This window comes from Mugil cephalus, chromosome 15 (genome assembly GCF_022458985.1).
Source record: "Mugil cephalus isolate CIBA_MC_2020 chromosome 15, CIBA_Mcephalus_1.1, whole genome shotgun sequence".
Lineage (NCBI taxonomy): Eukaryota > Metazoa > Chordata > Actinopteri > Mugiliformes > Mugilidae > Mugil > Mugil cephalus.
In genome coordinates this window covers 10,678,811-10,695,712 of record NC_061784.1, presented here as the reverse complement: position 1 = coordinate 10,695,712, position 16,902 = coordinate 10,678,811, and the positions used below count along the sequence as shown (strand labels likewise).

Genomic DNA, 16,902 nt, shown 5'->3' with positions numbered 1-16,902 from the left:
CAGTAAATGAGTTGTGGACTGACTGACCCCTCAGCAACTTAAGAGTCAACACACTGCAGCAAATATTAGAGCTGGGACTGAGGTCTCCGCTGAGATACTTGGCAGGACTGTGACAAATCCAGTAATACAGTCCAGCAGTCTCTCACCGTAACCCAAGATGCAGTGTCTGTCACTTTTTGGTGAGTCCTGTTTCTCAGAACATGATGAACGATTATTAATATGCATCACATAGACCAACAACAACTTACAATGTCCTTCTCCATAGATGATGGATAAAATTTCTTTTTATGTTTTGTCGACTTTATTTTGATATAACTGGAATTACATACTTCATGAAAAGATCACAACCGAAGCTGCCCTACCTGTAGCTTTCTTTAAACATATTTATATGTTTTCATATTCATATAAAAAAGACGCTCAATCATTTCCTGGCCAAGCAGTCCCAAGCAAACATTACCCAAAAATGAGAAGTCATTAATTTACGCAGCCTTAGTTTTTACTTAATTGCATATTACCCCCCCTCGGTGCCATTTCCTCTTTGTTCTGGATTTGCTACACTCACTGCCACCTGAGTTCAGCCTTCATAGCAACCTTACCTAACATTGCAAGCATTAGCTTCCCTGAGAGATTTGGCTGGCGCTGCCACAGAGGAATTCAGTTGAGTAAGCCCCAGACACGCTCATGTTGACACTGCTAAAGAACGTGCCATATGCAGCCCACACCAGGTCTTAATGGAGTCTGTCTGATTCAATATCAGCGCATCCGACACGACTCAGACGATGGTGACAGAATCCTGCTTTTTGTGTCTATGTAGCAGGAAGGCTCTTAAACCGTGTCAGCAAAATTTGCACGGATAATGTGCACATGGCTGTATCACATCCAAGCTGTCGCATGGTGTCACCATAATTGACCAAAGCTCCATCCAAGCAAATTCAAAGCTGGGTGTTACCAGTTCCCCTTATTAACGGCTGACGTGGCCCTTGAAGTTGTGTGATGTCACCTCAACACCAGCTCAGAAGATGTATCAAAAACCTGCTTCCATGGATCTTGACCTTCCTTCATATGTTTCCTATAGTAGCTTAGTAACACCCAACTTCCTTCCTGTGGGATTATTACAATATTTCAGATTCTGATTATAGTTCTGAAGCTTCCTTTAAAATTCAGTAACTTCAACTACAAACAGGAAAAAGTGTAAAGAATACTTGTCTTGGTTTTAGACCAGGCTATCAACAGCTGAAAAACTTGGAGATTGTTGGATGGCAACAGTCAAATATGGATGGATTCTGATGTGTAACCACAAAGAACGAAAGGAAAGACCTTTTGATCCTTAAAGTTGAGAAGATAATAAGAACTGAGAGCCAATAGCAGCAAAGGAGTTGCTGACAACTGCAAAAAAACAAGGCCATTACATGGGCACATGGAGATTGCTCCAAGTGTGGTTTCCTTGGTAAGACAACATGAAATTTACTTCCCGGTTATCTGACCTTGCATCTGGTACCGCTCAGAGAAGACCTGCCAAGTCTTCAACAGAGAACACTGTTCAGTCTGAGAGAGCAAGTTGTTGCGGTCCTTAGCTGAAAGCGTATTGGAACAAGGGCCAGTGTGGTCACATCACAACAACAGCTGGTCCAATTTGTCAGGCGGGGTCGAGGCTGAGAGCAGTAGCACGAGGATGTGGTCCCTCCTGTCATGAGGAGGTGAGCGGAACATGAGAGCTGACCCAGACAACAACTTGAAATTCCCACAAGAGATCACTACAACTTCCACCGGCTCAGATGTTGTGTTGTGGGCTAGGATGGCCACTATGCCTCGACTGACTTTCTGCCTTTCAGAGACAGAAGAAAAAGACCTTTTAGCCGTGTGTTCACGAGGAAGGCGGAAGGTTTTTGTCTGTCCAGTGGAAGTTGTATCCGTATTACGTCTCACATTACTAGTTATTGTATTTTTTTTTAACAGTAATGGAAAAAAGTTGCCCATTCAACCATAATGGTTAGCAATTCACTCACTCATATTTTTTTAAATTAACGAGAACCAAATTTTTGAAAAATCAACTAAACCATGGTGTTCTTTTGAAGGTTTTTCACCATTGATCCAAGTTTCAGTTTTTCAGTTTCACTTGTGTTTTTGTATGTTTGATTTAGTATCATTAACAATCCAAATTGTCTCAAGACCCTTGTAGAACCCAGAGCCTGGGAGGGTTTTGTAACCTTTTCCAGCCTCATGAGCAACAACAACTATTTTTCTTCTGAATTCCTCAGAAAGCTCATGTGTGCAGTGAAGATCAGACTGTGACCGCTCATGATTTTTTATTTATTTATTTATCAAAGTGGGGCACTGAATAACTAATTCACATAGATATTCTTCATTTTCACAAGTATAATATTTTTGTTTTATATGTTTGATTTCTATTTGTCTGCTTTTCAGAAAAAATCTGCTTATACTTTGAATCATTATCATGCAGAGATGTAAAACAATTCTGAGGGTACACAGAAATTTCTAATGGGAAATTGTAGGTTTTGATTCTTATCCAACTTCAACTCTCATCACAGAGATCTTAGTAGTAATAGTCACCATCATTATAAACAGAGGTAAACTTTAGCCCGCGTATGCAATATTGGACTCTCTTCCAGTTGGCTGTAGTTTATCTCTGGTTCTCCCTTCTCAGTCCTGCGGCGAGGCGACACACCCTGAAAGGCTGCGGGTACCAGATGGTATGGCGGCTGGATCCACTGATCAGCACTTTCACTCCAGGCTGGAGTCACTGTTGTCTCCTTGATCTTTGTTTACTGGTAGATTTCATTTGGGATCATTTCAGTTTAAAAATTAAGATTACAAAGGAGAAAAAGAAGGAAAAGCAGTTCACACACGCTTATACATATACATCGTTAAAGAAAAACTAGTAATAGAATTTCACTGAGGAATGTAGTGGATTTATTTCTGGTGTGTGCAAGCCACTCATCCATGATGCATATGTGCATAGAATGATGAGAGTGAGTTCTTGTTTCCTCACTGTGTTCCACTAGGAGACCCAGAGGTCACTCATTCCATCTTTTGCTGTAGATTTTATTGCCCTGCCAAAACCAAGCCTGCCTTCCTGGCTTCAAGAGGGTCACCTCTTGTTTGGTCAGTGTTGTGCTGACACGTCTTTCCTGTTACGAAATCCAAATTGGCCATTTTGTTTGAATCTTTGTCAAATATAGATCCGAGGTTCCATCCAAAATCCGTATATAGTGATTATAGATTGATTGGTAACTCTCTTTGGGGTTTAGGGCCATATACATGCCCTAGTTTCTACAAAGCATGCTTGGAGTTTGATAAACTGTTTTTATTCATCTGTCTTCATAGATGAATGAAGCTAGGTGTCATCTGCATAGCGATGTATCTGTGTTTCCCAAAATATCCTGTAAGCGAAGCATAGAACCCTGTGGAACTCCTTGATAAAGAATAAGTGGAACAATCAATGTTCACACATAAATTAAGATTGAAACCAACTTTATGTGGTTCCTTTAATCCCAATGACAGTTTCCAGTTTCTGCAGTATAATATTGTAATAAGTAGTGTCAAATGCAGCACTAAGGTCCAAATAAATCTGTCGTCTGAAGCAACGAGTAGTTACTCTGTAACTCTGTAACCAGAGTTGATGCTAATCTTCAAGCAAACCGCTCCTGTTAAAAATGTTCTAGATTTTGGAAACATAAGGAAGGTTGGATATCAGTGTGTTCAGTAGTTGCCTAGAAATCCTTAGCAGTGCTGTTAAGGGTAAAATATTATTGACAAGACAAGGTGATGTGTTAGCTCACAAGAATCTATTTAAAATAATAATATAATATAGATTCGGCCTCACAGATATTTCTGTTGCCAGTGTACTTAAATCTTTGACAACTGTGAATATATCTGAAATTCCTGAAAACTCATGAAATCATTACCACTGAGAGCTAAAGGAATAGATGCGTGGCTCAACAGATCACCGAATCTTTGTCAGGCAATGTACAGTTTTTTTTTTCAGTTTTACATATAACTAGTGCTTTTTGTTTCTTGTCTGTATGAATGGATTTCTGACAGAATTGCCTCTGTTTGTATATGTCTGAGAGGCGCCATGCTAGGACGGGGAAACACCTCCCCTTGGGTGGATATCACTATGTGCTAATATTGGGGGAAGCCGACCGCACAGGTATCAGATTCGGTCATTTCTTCAATGTAGCAAGTGGTGAAGAGACACGACAAGTGTGGTTGTTGCTTATTCGGCAGATGAGTCAATAATGCAGTGAATATGTGGAAATTAGAGAGGCCAAACATGTCACTCACCGTAACGCCGTCAGATAAGACATGTTGGAAATGTGATCCTTGAAGCTGATGGACTGGGCCACAGACCAAAAAACTTAAGTACACATTGTACCAGACTACTTGTGCTGTTGCAGCCCTACATGCAGGTGTTGCATATGTAGTTAGGGTCGACATACAGTTACCGTGAATGTGTCATGTGTGTATATGTGATAGTTAGAATCTTTTCCTATGTTTAAGTTTTTTTTTTTATATCAAATGTTTATTTGTAATTCATATCAGAATGAGTAGGATTCACAATGTTCCCTTTATTTTGAGGTGTTTGAGGCTACATCCACAGTTTTGTTTCCTGTCTCTGAACCTAACAGCACCGCTGCCATGTCACTGACAGATGTGTCATGTCATGAAACAGTCTGACTTGGTCAGGCTGTTGGTTGTCCTATTGTGCCATGAGAGCAGATTCATAAAAAACTGTAGATTCACTAGTAAGTCACAGACTGAAATAGGAATATGCATTCTTTTCTTTATATATATTAAGCCGTATGTAAATGGGTGTACGTGCTTGGTTTACATCCCACAAACTGACATTACTTAGCAGTATTAGTCATTGTTCATTATTGATATAGAGTGAGCCACATGGTTACCTACTGATTGCGTCATCAGAGGCCATTAGTTCTCATCAGGATATGTAAAGTATGGTGGACATCTCCTAACATATATAGCATATAGCAGCTAAAAATGTCTAATAATGAACAGATAACCACATCTAGATTTTAATGCCTTATTTTAGGCTTCTTTTTTTAATAGTGTGCATGTAGAGATGCCACACTTGATGTGGATCGTAGTCCCAGAGACCAGTTCCTTTGGCAGGATGAGGAACAATAGGTCTATGCAATGTAGCCATACACATAACTATGCGATGGAATAAATGTCTCCTGAAATAGATGTAATCATCTTACAAAGCATTAGGTGCTGTCTAATCTGGCCAGTGGCGTGGGCGCCCTAGCTAAACCCCATCTCTGCAGAGTGGATCCGTGTGTGGATTAACCCCCTCATGATCCCCATCTACTCTGTCACTCATCTGCACAGTTGAAGGACTCGCTGATCCAACAGCTCAAGTATCGCTCTTCCTTTCATTCACAGCTGTTGGTTTTGACAAACTGCACATACATCCTGATGACATACTCTCTAAGAACCGTTTGAGACAAAAGCAAAAAGTTGTCTTTCCAAATTCTGTGTACTGCATCTGTCAGCAGATTATACAGACTGGTGTCACACATGCCCCGGTGGGAATTAAAGTTTTCTGTTTTAATTTTAGTTTTAAAATGTGGATTTATGATTCATTTTTGAAGGACAGAATTAATCCTTCTGCTATTAAACAAATTCAGGTGGTATGTTTTGAAAAAACAGAGCTGGGTATAAAATAAAGTTGTGTTGGTAGTTTCTAATTGAAAAAAAAAACACAATATACATGGATTTATAGAAATAGAAACGGGAGAGAGAGAGAGAAAGTAGAATTGGATCTCAAGTTATGGTATGAGGTTTATTAGCATCTCCTCTCATCATGCCATCAACAACAAGATTTAAATGTTTCTGTAGCCCATATCAAACATAATTTTGCCAAAATCTGTAAGAGAGTTTATTTGTTACTGTTGTTGGGATGTGGTACTTGCACTTCACTACTATAACAAAACAATTTTGGCTTGTTTCTATGAAGTTTACTAGGATATGTTTAGGATAGATTTTTATTTTATTGTCATTACAAAACCCGATAGAAACAAAAGATAAATAAGAAACAAGACAATAAATAAATCAAACGAAGATCAATGGGAACTAAATAAAGCTAAACTATCTAAAAAAGCAAGGAAAAAACAAAAGTACAATTATAGTTCACTATTAATTCATATGTACAATAAATGTGTATAAATATATTGCACATATTATACAGAAGCTGTGCATGGAAAGAGTTATTGCATATGGCACTGAGTTATTGGATGGCAGGGTTTATGAGTCTCGCTGTTTCTGGAGATTAGCCCCACCGCTGCTGTGTCATCTGCAAAATTGATGATATGAGTGCTCGGAAATGTGGCTGTGCAGTTATAGGCAGAGTGTGCAGCAGGGGGCTGAGGACACATCCCGGAAGGGAGCAGCCTTGAGTAGCTCGACGTTCAGGAGGGATCTCCTCACATCCTCCGTGCTAACGCTAAGGGCTGCTCACCCTGTGGTAAGGTGAGACTGGTGTTAAGGAAACTGTTAGAGGTCTCAAAACAAGCATAAAAGGTGTAGTCCGTCGGGGAGAGACCACTGGGTAAACCGTGCGTGTCCTGTTGCAGTCGGTGCTGCGTTTTATGCCCGCTCATATGCTCCAGGGGTCATTGGTGGAGAAATGACCATGCATTTTTTAAGCTTTAGCTCCTTTGAGTCCTGCAGTCAGTTTCCTTCCTTGCAGCTCTGAGCGCTGCTGTATTGTCAGACCTGAGTGCAAAGTCCCAGACTCTCAAGAAGACCGAAGACATCTGCATTCAGCCAGGATGGTGATTTATTTTTTTTATTTTTTGTGGTGTTAACTGGTTACTGAGGTAACTGGTGAGGCACTGCTGACCTATTCCACCGGCTTCCCTGAACATCTGCCAGCCAGTGCAAGCAAGGCGTTTCTGCCTCAGTGGGCAACACAGTGATTGTCGTCTTTGTTGGTGTCACTGCCTTCAGCGGGCGGTTGGAAGGGACAAGCATGTGATCAGAGAGTTTGAGGCGGGGGCGGGGGGGCTCAGCAGATGTTGTCATGTAGCTCGCCCGGCGCCTCGTTAGATTTATTGATCAGAGGGATGTAAACGGCTACGTCGTGCAACACTTTCCCGTTAAATAGTGTGTCTGGCACTTGATAACCGTATATATGTGTTTCAGAGCAGTGGCTGCTAGGTATCTAACAGTGTGTGCATCAACCTTTGCTGATATACACAACAAAGTCCTCCTGTGTGTGGTTTTAATGTAAATACAAGACCATTTACCATTGAATTAAACTGGATACATAAAATATAGCCAAACTGAACTCTAGGATTGAGATTCAAACTCATTCTCCAGCAACTGGGTCATCACCGTCATCGATAACAGCACTGTCCAATAAAAATGTACTTGTTAGGTTGTGTAACTCACTCTTGATTTGTAAAAAAATAAATAAATATTAAACAGATCAGAAGTAAGAAGAGACAGTATATATTATTTTGAAACAATGAGCAAATAATGTCATACTGTATAACAACAGTATACTTGTACTCGTATAGTACTTTATACCTGCATTCTGTTATGATCCAGTATTAGCTACAGCTGCATTAACCATCTACCAGGCACACAGACTAGACAAGTCTCTACTAGTCTCCAGGTCATACGGCAACAACTATAAAGAGTGAATGTGTTTTCCTTTTTTGCTTCTGTTTAATTGGCTCATTCATGGGATTTACTGACACTAAATGTATCAAGTCATGTCCAAAGGTTACTGCCAGGTTTCATGTGTACTTAGTGGATTATAGAACTGTTGTATAGATTTAGATCAGATGGATAGTTGACGGAGCAGTTGTTGAGGACAGAGAACATTAAAACCCTTCACTAGTGTTTCTTTATGTTCCCTCGTTCTGTCAGTGGATATGCAAATCTCTTCATTTTAATACTTCTCATCCATTCTTCACGACGTACAAACACTACAAACGCAGAGTAACCACTCATATTCATGTGCCTTGATTTTATTATTATGTGTGTATTTGTGTAATTGATTGGAAATTTCCTTTATTCCAGTGTATTTTAATGTCTCATGCCACACTGTGGAGTATTTGTTGTCACTGGCATCACGTGAGGTAATAATCACATCTCAGTAAGTAATGTGTGCAGAAAATGCTGCCACCATGAGGAGATAAGAAGAAATGTAATGATGAATATCAGAAAAATCCTATTTTGCTCACAGTTTTGATGGTAAATGAAAAATTACAAATGCCAATTATGTTTAAATACTCAACAGATCCCCATAATTCACTTCCTATTTAAATACGGTCTGCCATCTGGAACAGTACGAGTTGGGCACGGATCGTGAATTAATAAACAAAGCGTTTGTGTCATTAGTGAGTAATGAGAGTAGATACGAGTTGGTGTGTGATTGTTAAAAAGTCCGGTCGCAGATGAGAAGAAACGGTTGTTGTGGCATGAGGTTTTTGGCCTGATGGACCACAGTCTCCTGCCAGAGGAATGTGTCTCAAAAAGCTTGTGTCGGGCTTAAAGTGGTTTACTGCTCTATTTCCTGCTCTATTTCCTACCTCAGTGTCCCAGAGGACAGAAGGAGTGAAGGGAGCATTCATGAAGACCTTTCTATTGTGTTTGATTTTCTGTTTGTTGTATTTATTCTGTGTTTTACTTTTTTTGTCTCTGTGCGGTAAATAAAGGATTATCTTATCGTAGGTTCTCAGGAGATGGCACATTAGAGACCGTCACCCTCTCGGCAGAGTAAATGTTATACTGGAGTTTGCCTTTATCCTTTGTAATGACAGCAGCACAGTGTATGACGTAGAAGTGAACCACCACTGTCTTTCCTGATTGAACTTGCAGGAAGTACATAATCTACTTTTTTTTAACTGTCATAGAGAAAGTCATAGAGAAGAAGTGGCTTCTTTCTTCCATAAACTTATAAACTATTTACAAAGGTTTTACCCTTTTCAATGTATGTGTCCACTGATGGGAAGTAAACTGACCCTCTTGTGACAATACAATACATGAATGTTACTTAGCACCATGTAGCACCCACCTAGACCAGACCAGACACCCCCACCCCATAGCAATGACACTCCTTGATGGCAGCAGACATCCCCAGCAGGATGCAGCCTGACACAGGAACACACAAAAATGGTTCAGGAACAACTCAAAAAACGTACAAGGTGTGAAACTACTGAAAATACAGATGCACTTTTACAATTTTAATGCTCAACTAAATTTAAAGTTGACATTATTAACAATATTTTACTTGTGTATTGAATGCTGCCATATCACATAACCCTAATAGTGGAACTGTGTTCACACCTTTCCAAACAGAACAGTGTGTCTCCTTCAGCCCTCAGATATATTTACTCCACTCATTTATTACCCAATAGCTTCACTTTTGATATGTTTCATACTTGGAGTACTGTTGTGGACGTACACATGTGCAGCATTTCTAGGGGAAGTTAGGGCTCCAGTAGGGGGAGCCAGAAGACTGCTTTACTCTTGTTTACCTTCAGCTTCGCCGTTGTGACATTGTGCTCTTATTTAGAGGCATAAAAGCTCACACTTCAAATCATCGAGTTATCTAGATCTGCTAACTAAGTGGTTCACTTTGATTAAACCATAGTAAACTCTTTATAATGATTATGTTTGTGCTGCTTAAAGTAAGTAATGTGACCACTCTGTGTTATGCAACCATGGCATGCATTATGCATCTGACGTACTGCATGATCGTCACAGCAAGAAGTGATTCAGATCTCACTACTTATATTATTATTCCTCCAACACCCGTAAGGTCAATAAGACGCCCACACACTTAGCCGACCCTGCTGCGGCGGACCCTCCTTTGCCTCGGCCTTGTGGCTGACCTCACAGGAAACTACAGCCACACATGCATACAGCGAGCTCCTGTTTAGAGACTTCCTTGGTGCTTGAGGGAGTGTGTAGGCACGGAATTAAGACGGAGCTCGGGTTTATGAATCATCCGTTGCTGTGTTCTCCTAATGCAGTCCCACAGCAAAATCTCCTTCACATCCGCCACGTTGTTAAGCTTTATTCCTCTGATATGTACGTGCGCCCCGTTCATTGTTCATTCGCAGATGTTTTCAAGCCGCGTTGTAGTCAGTGGGTCATTAAAAAGCGTTTTGTAGAAATGAGCAAGCCCAATTATTGTGAATTTAGTGCGATGCCATTGGCTTATGCAGCGCATCGTAGCAGAATGGGCCAAGAAGATGAAGTGAACAATATTAATTATTACATAACAATGTTGCATGTCAAAGTCTGGGGTGTATTAGGTGGTACGTGTACAGTCGGTCCTCACTGTCAGAGTGTTTTCAGTGCGTATGAATATATGTAACTATATACTGTCTGTGGCTGTAGAGTGATGCTCCGGATGCACTTCCAAGATTGAAACATGTCGCCTATGAGGATTAATATAGTGACCAGGTAATGGTATTTCCCGATAGCTTCCCGACAGATTATTTTAGGAAAGTCAAGCCTTTATCTTGGCCTCTGAATTCTTCACATCTCATTCTTATCTAGTGCACCTGCAGCAGCTCCATGGTAGGATGTAATCTGCTATAGCTATATGGGCTACTCCCAAACGCTCTTAACACTGCAAAATATCTCTTAGATAAAAATAATGTCTGTACAACATGGTGAAATATGAACCATAGACTGTAACTTTAGCACACTCCCAGTGCTCAGTACGGTGATTGACTGGCAGACCACAAAGATAGTGCTATTCAAAAAGTATGTTTCAGATGTTAGTCCATCCTCTATTTGGACACTAGATTGATGTGCAGCACGAGCTCGACAAGACAGTTTGACAGGTCTCCCCATGCATGTGCAGTCAAATGTGCGACCTCATGCAAAACTCTAGCAACCTAACTAGTAAGTTTTCCAATTTATATCGACTGCTCTGTTTTCTTGAGGGAACTAAGAGCCAGAGGACTGAGCGGTGACGTATTACCAATAATTGGTATCCTGTGTATGTAATGGGAGATCGAGGGAAGAGTTGCACCTTGCTCGCTGTGGAGGACGGCAAACAGTAAAGAGGAAATGCAGCTGGAATAATTGCTCCCTAAAGAAGCGCAGCTACACAGGAGCCATCACTCTGAGCCCCAGCCCACTCCACCCACCCGTTACATAAGCGCGAACAAAGCGGATCAGCGTTGCGACTGTGTGTATCTGTATTAACTGTAGCCACGCTTTTGTGTAAGTGGGATCTTGTGCTTGTTAAAGGAAGCTACAGCAAAGTTGTATATGGAACATACCGTATGTCTCAAAGAGGATTCAGGGCTCCTCATCTCCATGGCACGGTTGCCTAGGAAACCCATAACGGGCAAGAGCAAATGCAGTCACAGTCACAGCACCATAGAATTATTAAGTATAGGGAATTTTCCACGGACTGCATCATGAAGTACCAGTACACTTTTCAGTGATGTTGACCTGCAATGTGCTTTATCAGTTTTTTAAAAGCTTTGTAGTTTGCATTAAAAATATACAGTAGAATGTATATATATATATATTTATAGTCCCTCTCCTGACAGCTCGTAAGGCCACTTAAACTGCATCACCCAGTGGCACAAAGAGAAGCAGAAGAAGTGCGCCTTTTATTTTCTAACTTTAATGAGAGCATAATTCACAAACAAATCAGACACAGCAATCCCAAACATCACGTAAAGTAGCAATAAAAATCAATTAGAAGAGCTGTAGCTCTCCACAGGCCTATTAGTGAACTACATAATGATATCAGATGGTCTTGATATGGTGAATTGTTGCTGTATGATGGCAGTGCTTCGACTGGATTGCTTGACTGCAAGGTACTGGTATTAGAACAACTTTGGAGCTGGAAAACCATCGACTGTCTCTTGAAAAACTGTACACCATTTGTCTGTCTGCCATTGCGATCGCTGTGCAAGTCACAAATAGCACTAAAGTACTCTGCAGCTGACCAATACTGCATGTCTATGTTACTGATGACCAGAATTCCCTTTGACAAAATATCGTATTGGGATTTTTCCATTGTATTTTCTGAAAAAGCCCATGGATTAACAGCTAATGCCCAGTACTTAATGGATACTTTCATTGTTAAAGTATAATTATATGATTAAAAATTAATCAAGCAAACACAGTTTATCCTCTTACAGCATTTACTGAATCTTTAATAGAATTGCACCAGCTGTATCAAAAGTCGTGAAACCCCTCGGTGAAGGTTTGAGCTGCAAACCAAATGTTACAAGCATATGTGCACCGTTCTGTCGCCGACAAAGTTTTACACTGAACATATCTGGGTTAAAGGAAGTTGCCTTAATTTGCCAAAATCTGGCAAATGTGAGGCTTGTTTTCTCTCAGCCACAGTGTTGTGTTTGTTCGACGGTAATCTCAGTAGGACAGCAGTCTTTTGCTGGCACAGGCATCAGATGTGAGTTTTGCTTTGTCGGTTGCAGACAGGCCTTCCCCACAGTTCTCGTTTTAACCAGTGGGAAAAACTCGATTTTAATTCCAGTCTTGATTTCGTTCCAGTAGAATTCGCCGTTGTAGATGTACTTCATAAAACGAACCGCTGTTTCATATGTGGGGCAACTCATTTGTTGTAGGAAGATAGAAATAGAAACAAATCCAAAGTGCAACCACTTCTTATGCAACTGCAGCATTATTAAATGAATTATTTATTTATTTGTTCATTAAGCTGACATCCTGTAAATGTTGATGTGCCTGATATCATTTTACATTCTGGATTTTAGACTTTTGTCGGGAACTAAACAAGCAAAGTGAAAACCTCACTTTCTGCTCTGAGCACATGACTACTTTACACTATTTTTTAGGGATTTTAGAGTTTGAAATTACTGCTGTTGTTGTAGTTTACTACAGTCGCTCTGGTTAAGCAAGATTCCCCGTGAGGACGTATTGTATTAAAGTTTTAACATGTGCAGTAGAGACATTCAGCAGGACAAACAGTTAATGGACCATTCCTGAGCCACTAGTTCCCATGTTTGTGTCAAGCTCTTAATGCCTGATACTAAACTTGTGCGTGACATTGTGAAAACACTGCACTGGTTTGAGAAACGGGCTGTAGGAATTAAAAGGCAGAGGGTGGAGAACTAGATTATTGCGGTTGCTGATAAGGAATTGCATTTTGCTCTGTCAGGGGAGAATTGGAAAGAAGTGGTGGTATTACCCCAGGAGAGCTGAATTAGAAATCTGTTATGTGGGGTTTACGGTCATTGTCTGCATTGAAAGAAACAGGCGGTTACTCTGAGGATTAGGCTCGCTATTAGTTTTCCAACAGGCATCTGGTCCTCTGAATAGCACAGTTACACAGAATAGCAGCTTTACAGCATGACTGGAGAGAGCAGGGAGTAATGTAAGTTCCTCTTGACAAGTTTCTGCCGCTGTATTTTATGTTCTATAGAGGAGTTGATGGTGGTAAAAGTTTAAATGTTGATGGTTTCGATGGGCAATGTGTTTTGAAGGGAGGGTGATCATCTATTTTAGACCAACTTACGATTTTATCAGACTTACACGGCGACCACCACTGCTGGATTTTTAATTTGATGCTTTTTGGTAAAGTCATTTTTATTTTTCTTATATTTATATTTTATTATATTAAAGTCAGAACATTTATTACTTCTTTAAGACAAGCTAAATTGGCAAGCATTAGCATTACATGGGGTGCAGAATTTATGTACTTTTATGCATTTCCTCAACTTACCCTTTATCGATATGCATTTTCTAAATCTACATACAGAAATATATACAGTCATTTGTGTATGATTGGGAGGAAAACTTGTGTGTGTTGTGATGAGCAAATGCTAATGGCTCTTTTTTCTTTTTTCATTAAGATCAATTTAAATGTAAATGTGTCTTTTATGTGTCTGACTGGTGTGGCGGATCACTTGTTGTGGGTCTGAATGCTTGGCCAAACATCCATTCAAAGAATGTGTCTGCATTTGGAAAACAATAACACTTGAATTGAATACCAAGGCGCTCATTCCAGCCATGCTATGAATCTGCCTTGTGGTAGATGTAGTAATGATATTCAATCGTCTGCTCCAGAAGATGCTAGGGCAGTGTGGTGGCTGATACAGCAGTAACTTGCGCTGACACAGACTGTGTGGAAATGCTTTCTTGCGGTCACTCATTCTGGTGGAACAAAAATACCCATTTTCTCTTTGTTAAACCACTTCTGACATGTGTTGTACATACTGCTTTCACATGTCGTTTGAGCCCAGGTTTGCCCATGATGCAGCTTGTTAGTAGTTGTCAGATTATGGTTATATATACTTAGAAGCCATATAATACATAAAATAATTTGTTCCTAGATACCTGCTTGAACCTGTTCCCAACATTTTTAGTTGCCTGCTTTTGTGTTTTTCACATTTTAAACCTGCTTATGGGTCTTCATTTCCTCACTTTGTGACAAACTATCCTACAGTAATATAGACCCAGTGGTTGCTGAATTCCTTCAGGATTATTTTGACGATGTGAAATCTGCTTTCAGAGGATTTCTCGCTGATCTTCAACGATCCTCAAACGTTGAGAGTTCGCCAACGAAATACAACCATTGGTTTCTGCTTATCATCTGCTGGCTTTGGTCATAACTGATTCACTGTCTGTCGTTGGTTGTCTTGGGACCACCTTACTGCCAGTTTCTGAGTTGGCTAACCATTGGTCTGCTAGCCTTGAGCCTGATTACGAGTTTGTAGCCAACTGTCCGCTAGTATCCTGCCTCTCTCAAATTCAGTGTTGGATTCCAGATTGACTGAGACAGTTCCTGAGTCAAAAAAACTTCAGCCAGCACCTCAGGCAATTAGGCTCAGTGTGCTAGTCTTCAGTCTACTAATCTACCATCAGGCCTGATCCGGTTTTTGAATTGGGTAGCAGACTGCCTAATTCTGTTCCTGACTTAGCCAGCCATCCGTCACCATTTCCCCAGACTGCTAGCCCTTAGCCTGATGACCACTGACCCGGTTAACTCCTTTCTGCTGTCTTGGTCTGACCTAGCTAATATCACCCATGTTCCTGAGGTATCCTGCATTTTACCTGTCAGCAGAAATACTTTAAGTCAACAGCCGCCCTGATCCAGAATCACCACCCTTCCTGCCACAGAACCAAAAAACACCACATCTGCCTCAGAGTTGGCCCGGTTTTGCCTTTGCCACCAGTCCTGTCTGTTTATCCCACCACCAGCCTGTCCTCTGCTGTTCCTGAACGTTCCCCTAGAGGTTTCTCGTTTCATCTGCTCTCAGTTGACTGTTGACTCATCCTCCAAACTCCCTCCACAAGAACACACAACTGAGTTTGGAGTTTTGACTTTTAAACCTTTATATATGTTTTTATGTTTGGTTAGTTACCTCCTGTCACCCCTAAGCCTCATAATGTCAAAGCTGAGCATTAAACAGATGGAAGAAGACATCTCCCGCTCCGCTCAGAAATCAAGGTCTAAATGTAATTTATTTAGATGATCATGTAGGTAGGGTATTTCAGTTGATGTGACTGACAAAGATAATGCTTGACTGCACAACTTGTTTCCTCTAAAGTGATAAAAGCTGACTCTGCAACCTGCAGTCACTTCTACTTCCTGGCTCATTTCCCTTCAAACATCCTTCTTCATAGTTTACTTCTTGCTTCGTCTTAGAGAATTTTTGTCCACCTACTGCTTTTTCTGGTGTTTCCCAGGCTTTAGTTCCTTTATATCACCAAGGTTTTCTTTCCTTAAACTAAATGTTGATGGTTAGTAAATTGAGACCGTGCTGCCAGCACAGATTAATATACAAGTGAAACCAACGTTAGAAATAAATTAATTTTTTGCCGGCATCAGACACAACAAAGAACCATCACCTGTTTGCCGACCGACAAATGCCGGGGTTGAACGTTCCTTTGATGCAGAGGTCACTTGTCAGCCAAGAGCCCCACATACAAATAGTATGCCTGCCTAGTCATTTCTGCTACAGCCCCACTTTGATAAGCAACTAATGAGGTATAAAATATTAACGGTGTTGACATCTAGCCTGAATCTGCCCCGTAAATCGAGGGTGTGGCTCGTGGCTCTTATGTCTGTGTAGAAGACTTCGTCACAGGACTACGAGCAGCACACAGTTGGTATTACATGATAGTTCTGAAGTGACCTTAATAGAGTTGTGAAATAATGATGAGCACACAAAACAGAGGAGGGTGGGTATAATCAGCAAAACTGAAAACAGTGCAGATTAACACTGTCAGCTGGCAGAGTTTAGTGGAGCCTTCTCGAAATCGAAGTTGAAGCCAGAAGTTGAAACTTTTCTACATCTGGCAGAATTTTGCATACGGGTAAGGAAAGGTTTGCACAAGCTTTTACTAGTGACTTCAAGTCTTGTGATCTACCGTGTGGTCTAATGTTGACTGTTGATGGCTTGTTTCTCAGCAAAAGCATTCAATTATCGCCGCTGGCTAACTCGTGCAACATCTGTGTTCCCACAGATATCCGGGAGTTCTATGAAGTGACGCTGTTAAACTCACAGAAGAGCTGTGAACAAAAGCTGGAGGAGATCAACCACATGGCAGACAAGTGGGAGAAGAGTGTTTCTGTACAAAACTCTGCCTGTGTGAGGGAGGAGGTGAGTGTGCGACACTGTGGAGCAGTCCGGCAAAACCTCACACATATGCAACGTGTGAATTAACGCCGCTGAAGTAATTTGGTAGAGGAATTACTTGGAAACAGCAGCATAGACTTTATTCATCCACTAGGTAAATTCAAGTAGGAATCTAGTAAAATAAAATAAAAAAAAAAAAGGAAAAATCTTGTAAAACAAAATACTAATGTACAAGGAATAGAGACTACATAAATATATCTTATATACATAGGAAGGATTAATAATGTTCATTAACTTTAATTGTCAC

The 16,902-nt window shown here is 40.6% G+C and overlaps 1 protein-coding gene across 26 annotated transcripts in view; it reads left to right on the top strand.

Moving 5' to 3' along the window:
• dlg2 (discs, large homolog 2 (Drosophila)) overlaps window positions 1–16,902 on the top strand; it is a 103,724-nt gene that overhangs the window by 4,177 nt on the left and 82,645 nt on the right. For 24 of the 26 annotated variants that reach the window (XM_047606472.1, XM_047606482.1, XM_047606481.1 and 21 more), the window contains exon 3: window positions 16,483–16,619. In XM_047606472.1, the coding sequence (XP_047462428.1) occupies window positions 16,483–16,619 (137 nt within the window). Of the gene's footprint in view, window positions 1–13,338; window positions 13,388–16,249; window positions 16,333–16,482; window positions 16,620–16,902 lie in introns of those variants that run through there. The other 2 variants (XM_047606489.1, XM_047606488.1) reach the window with 2 other exon arrangements.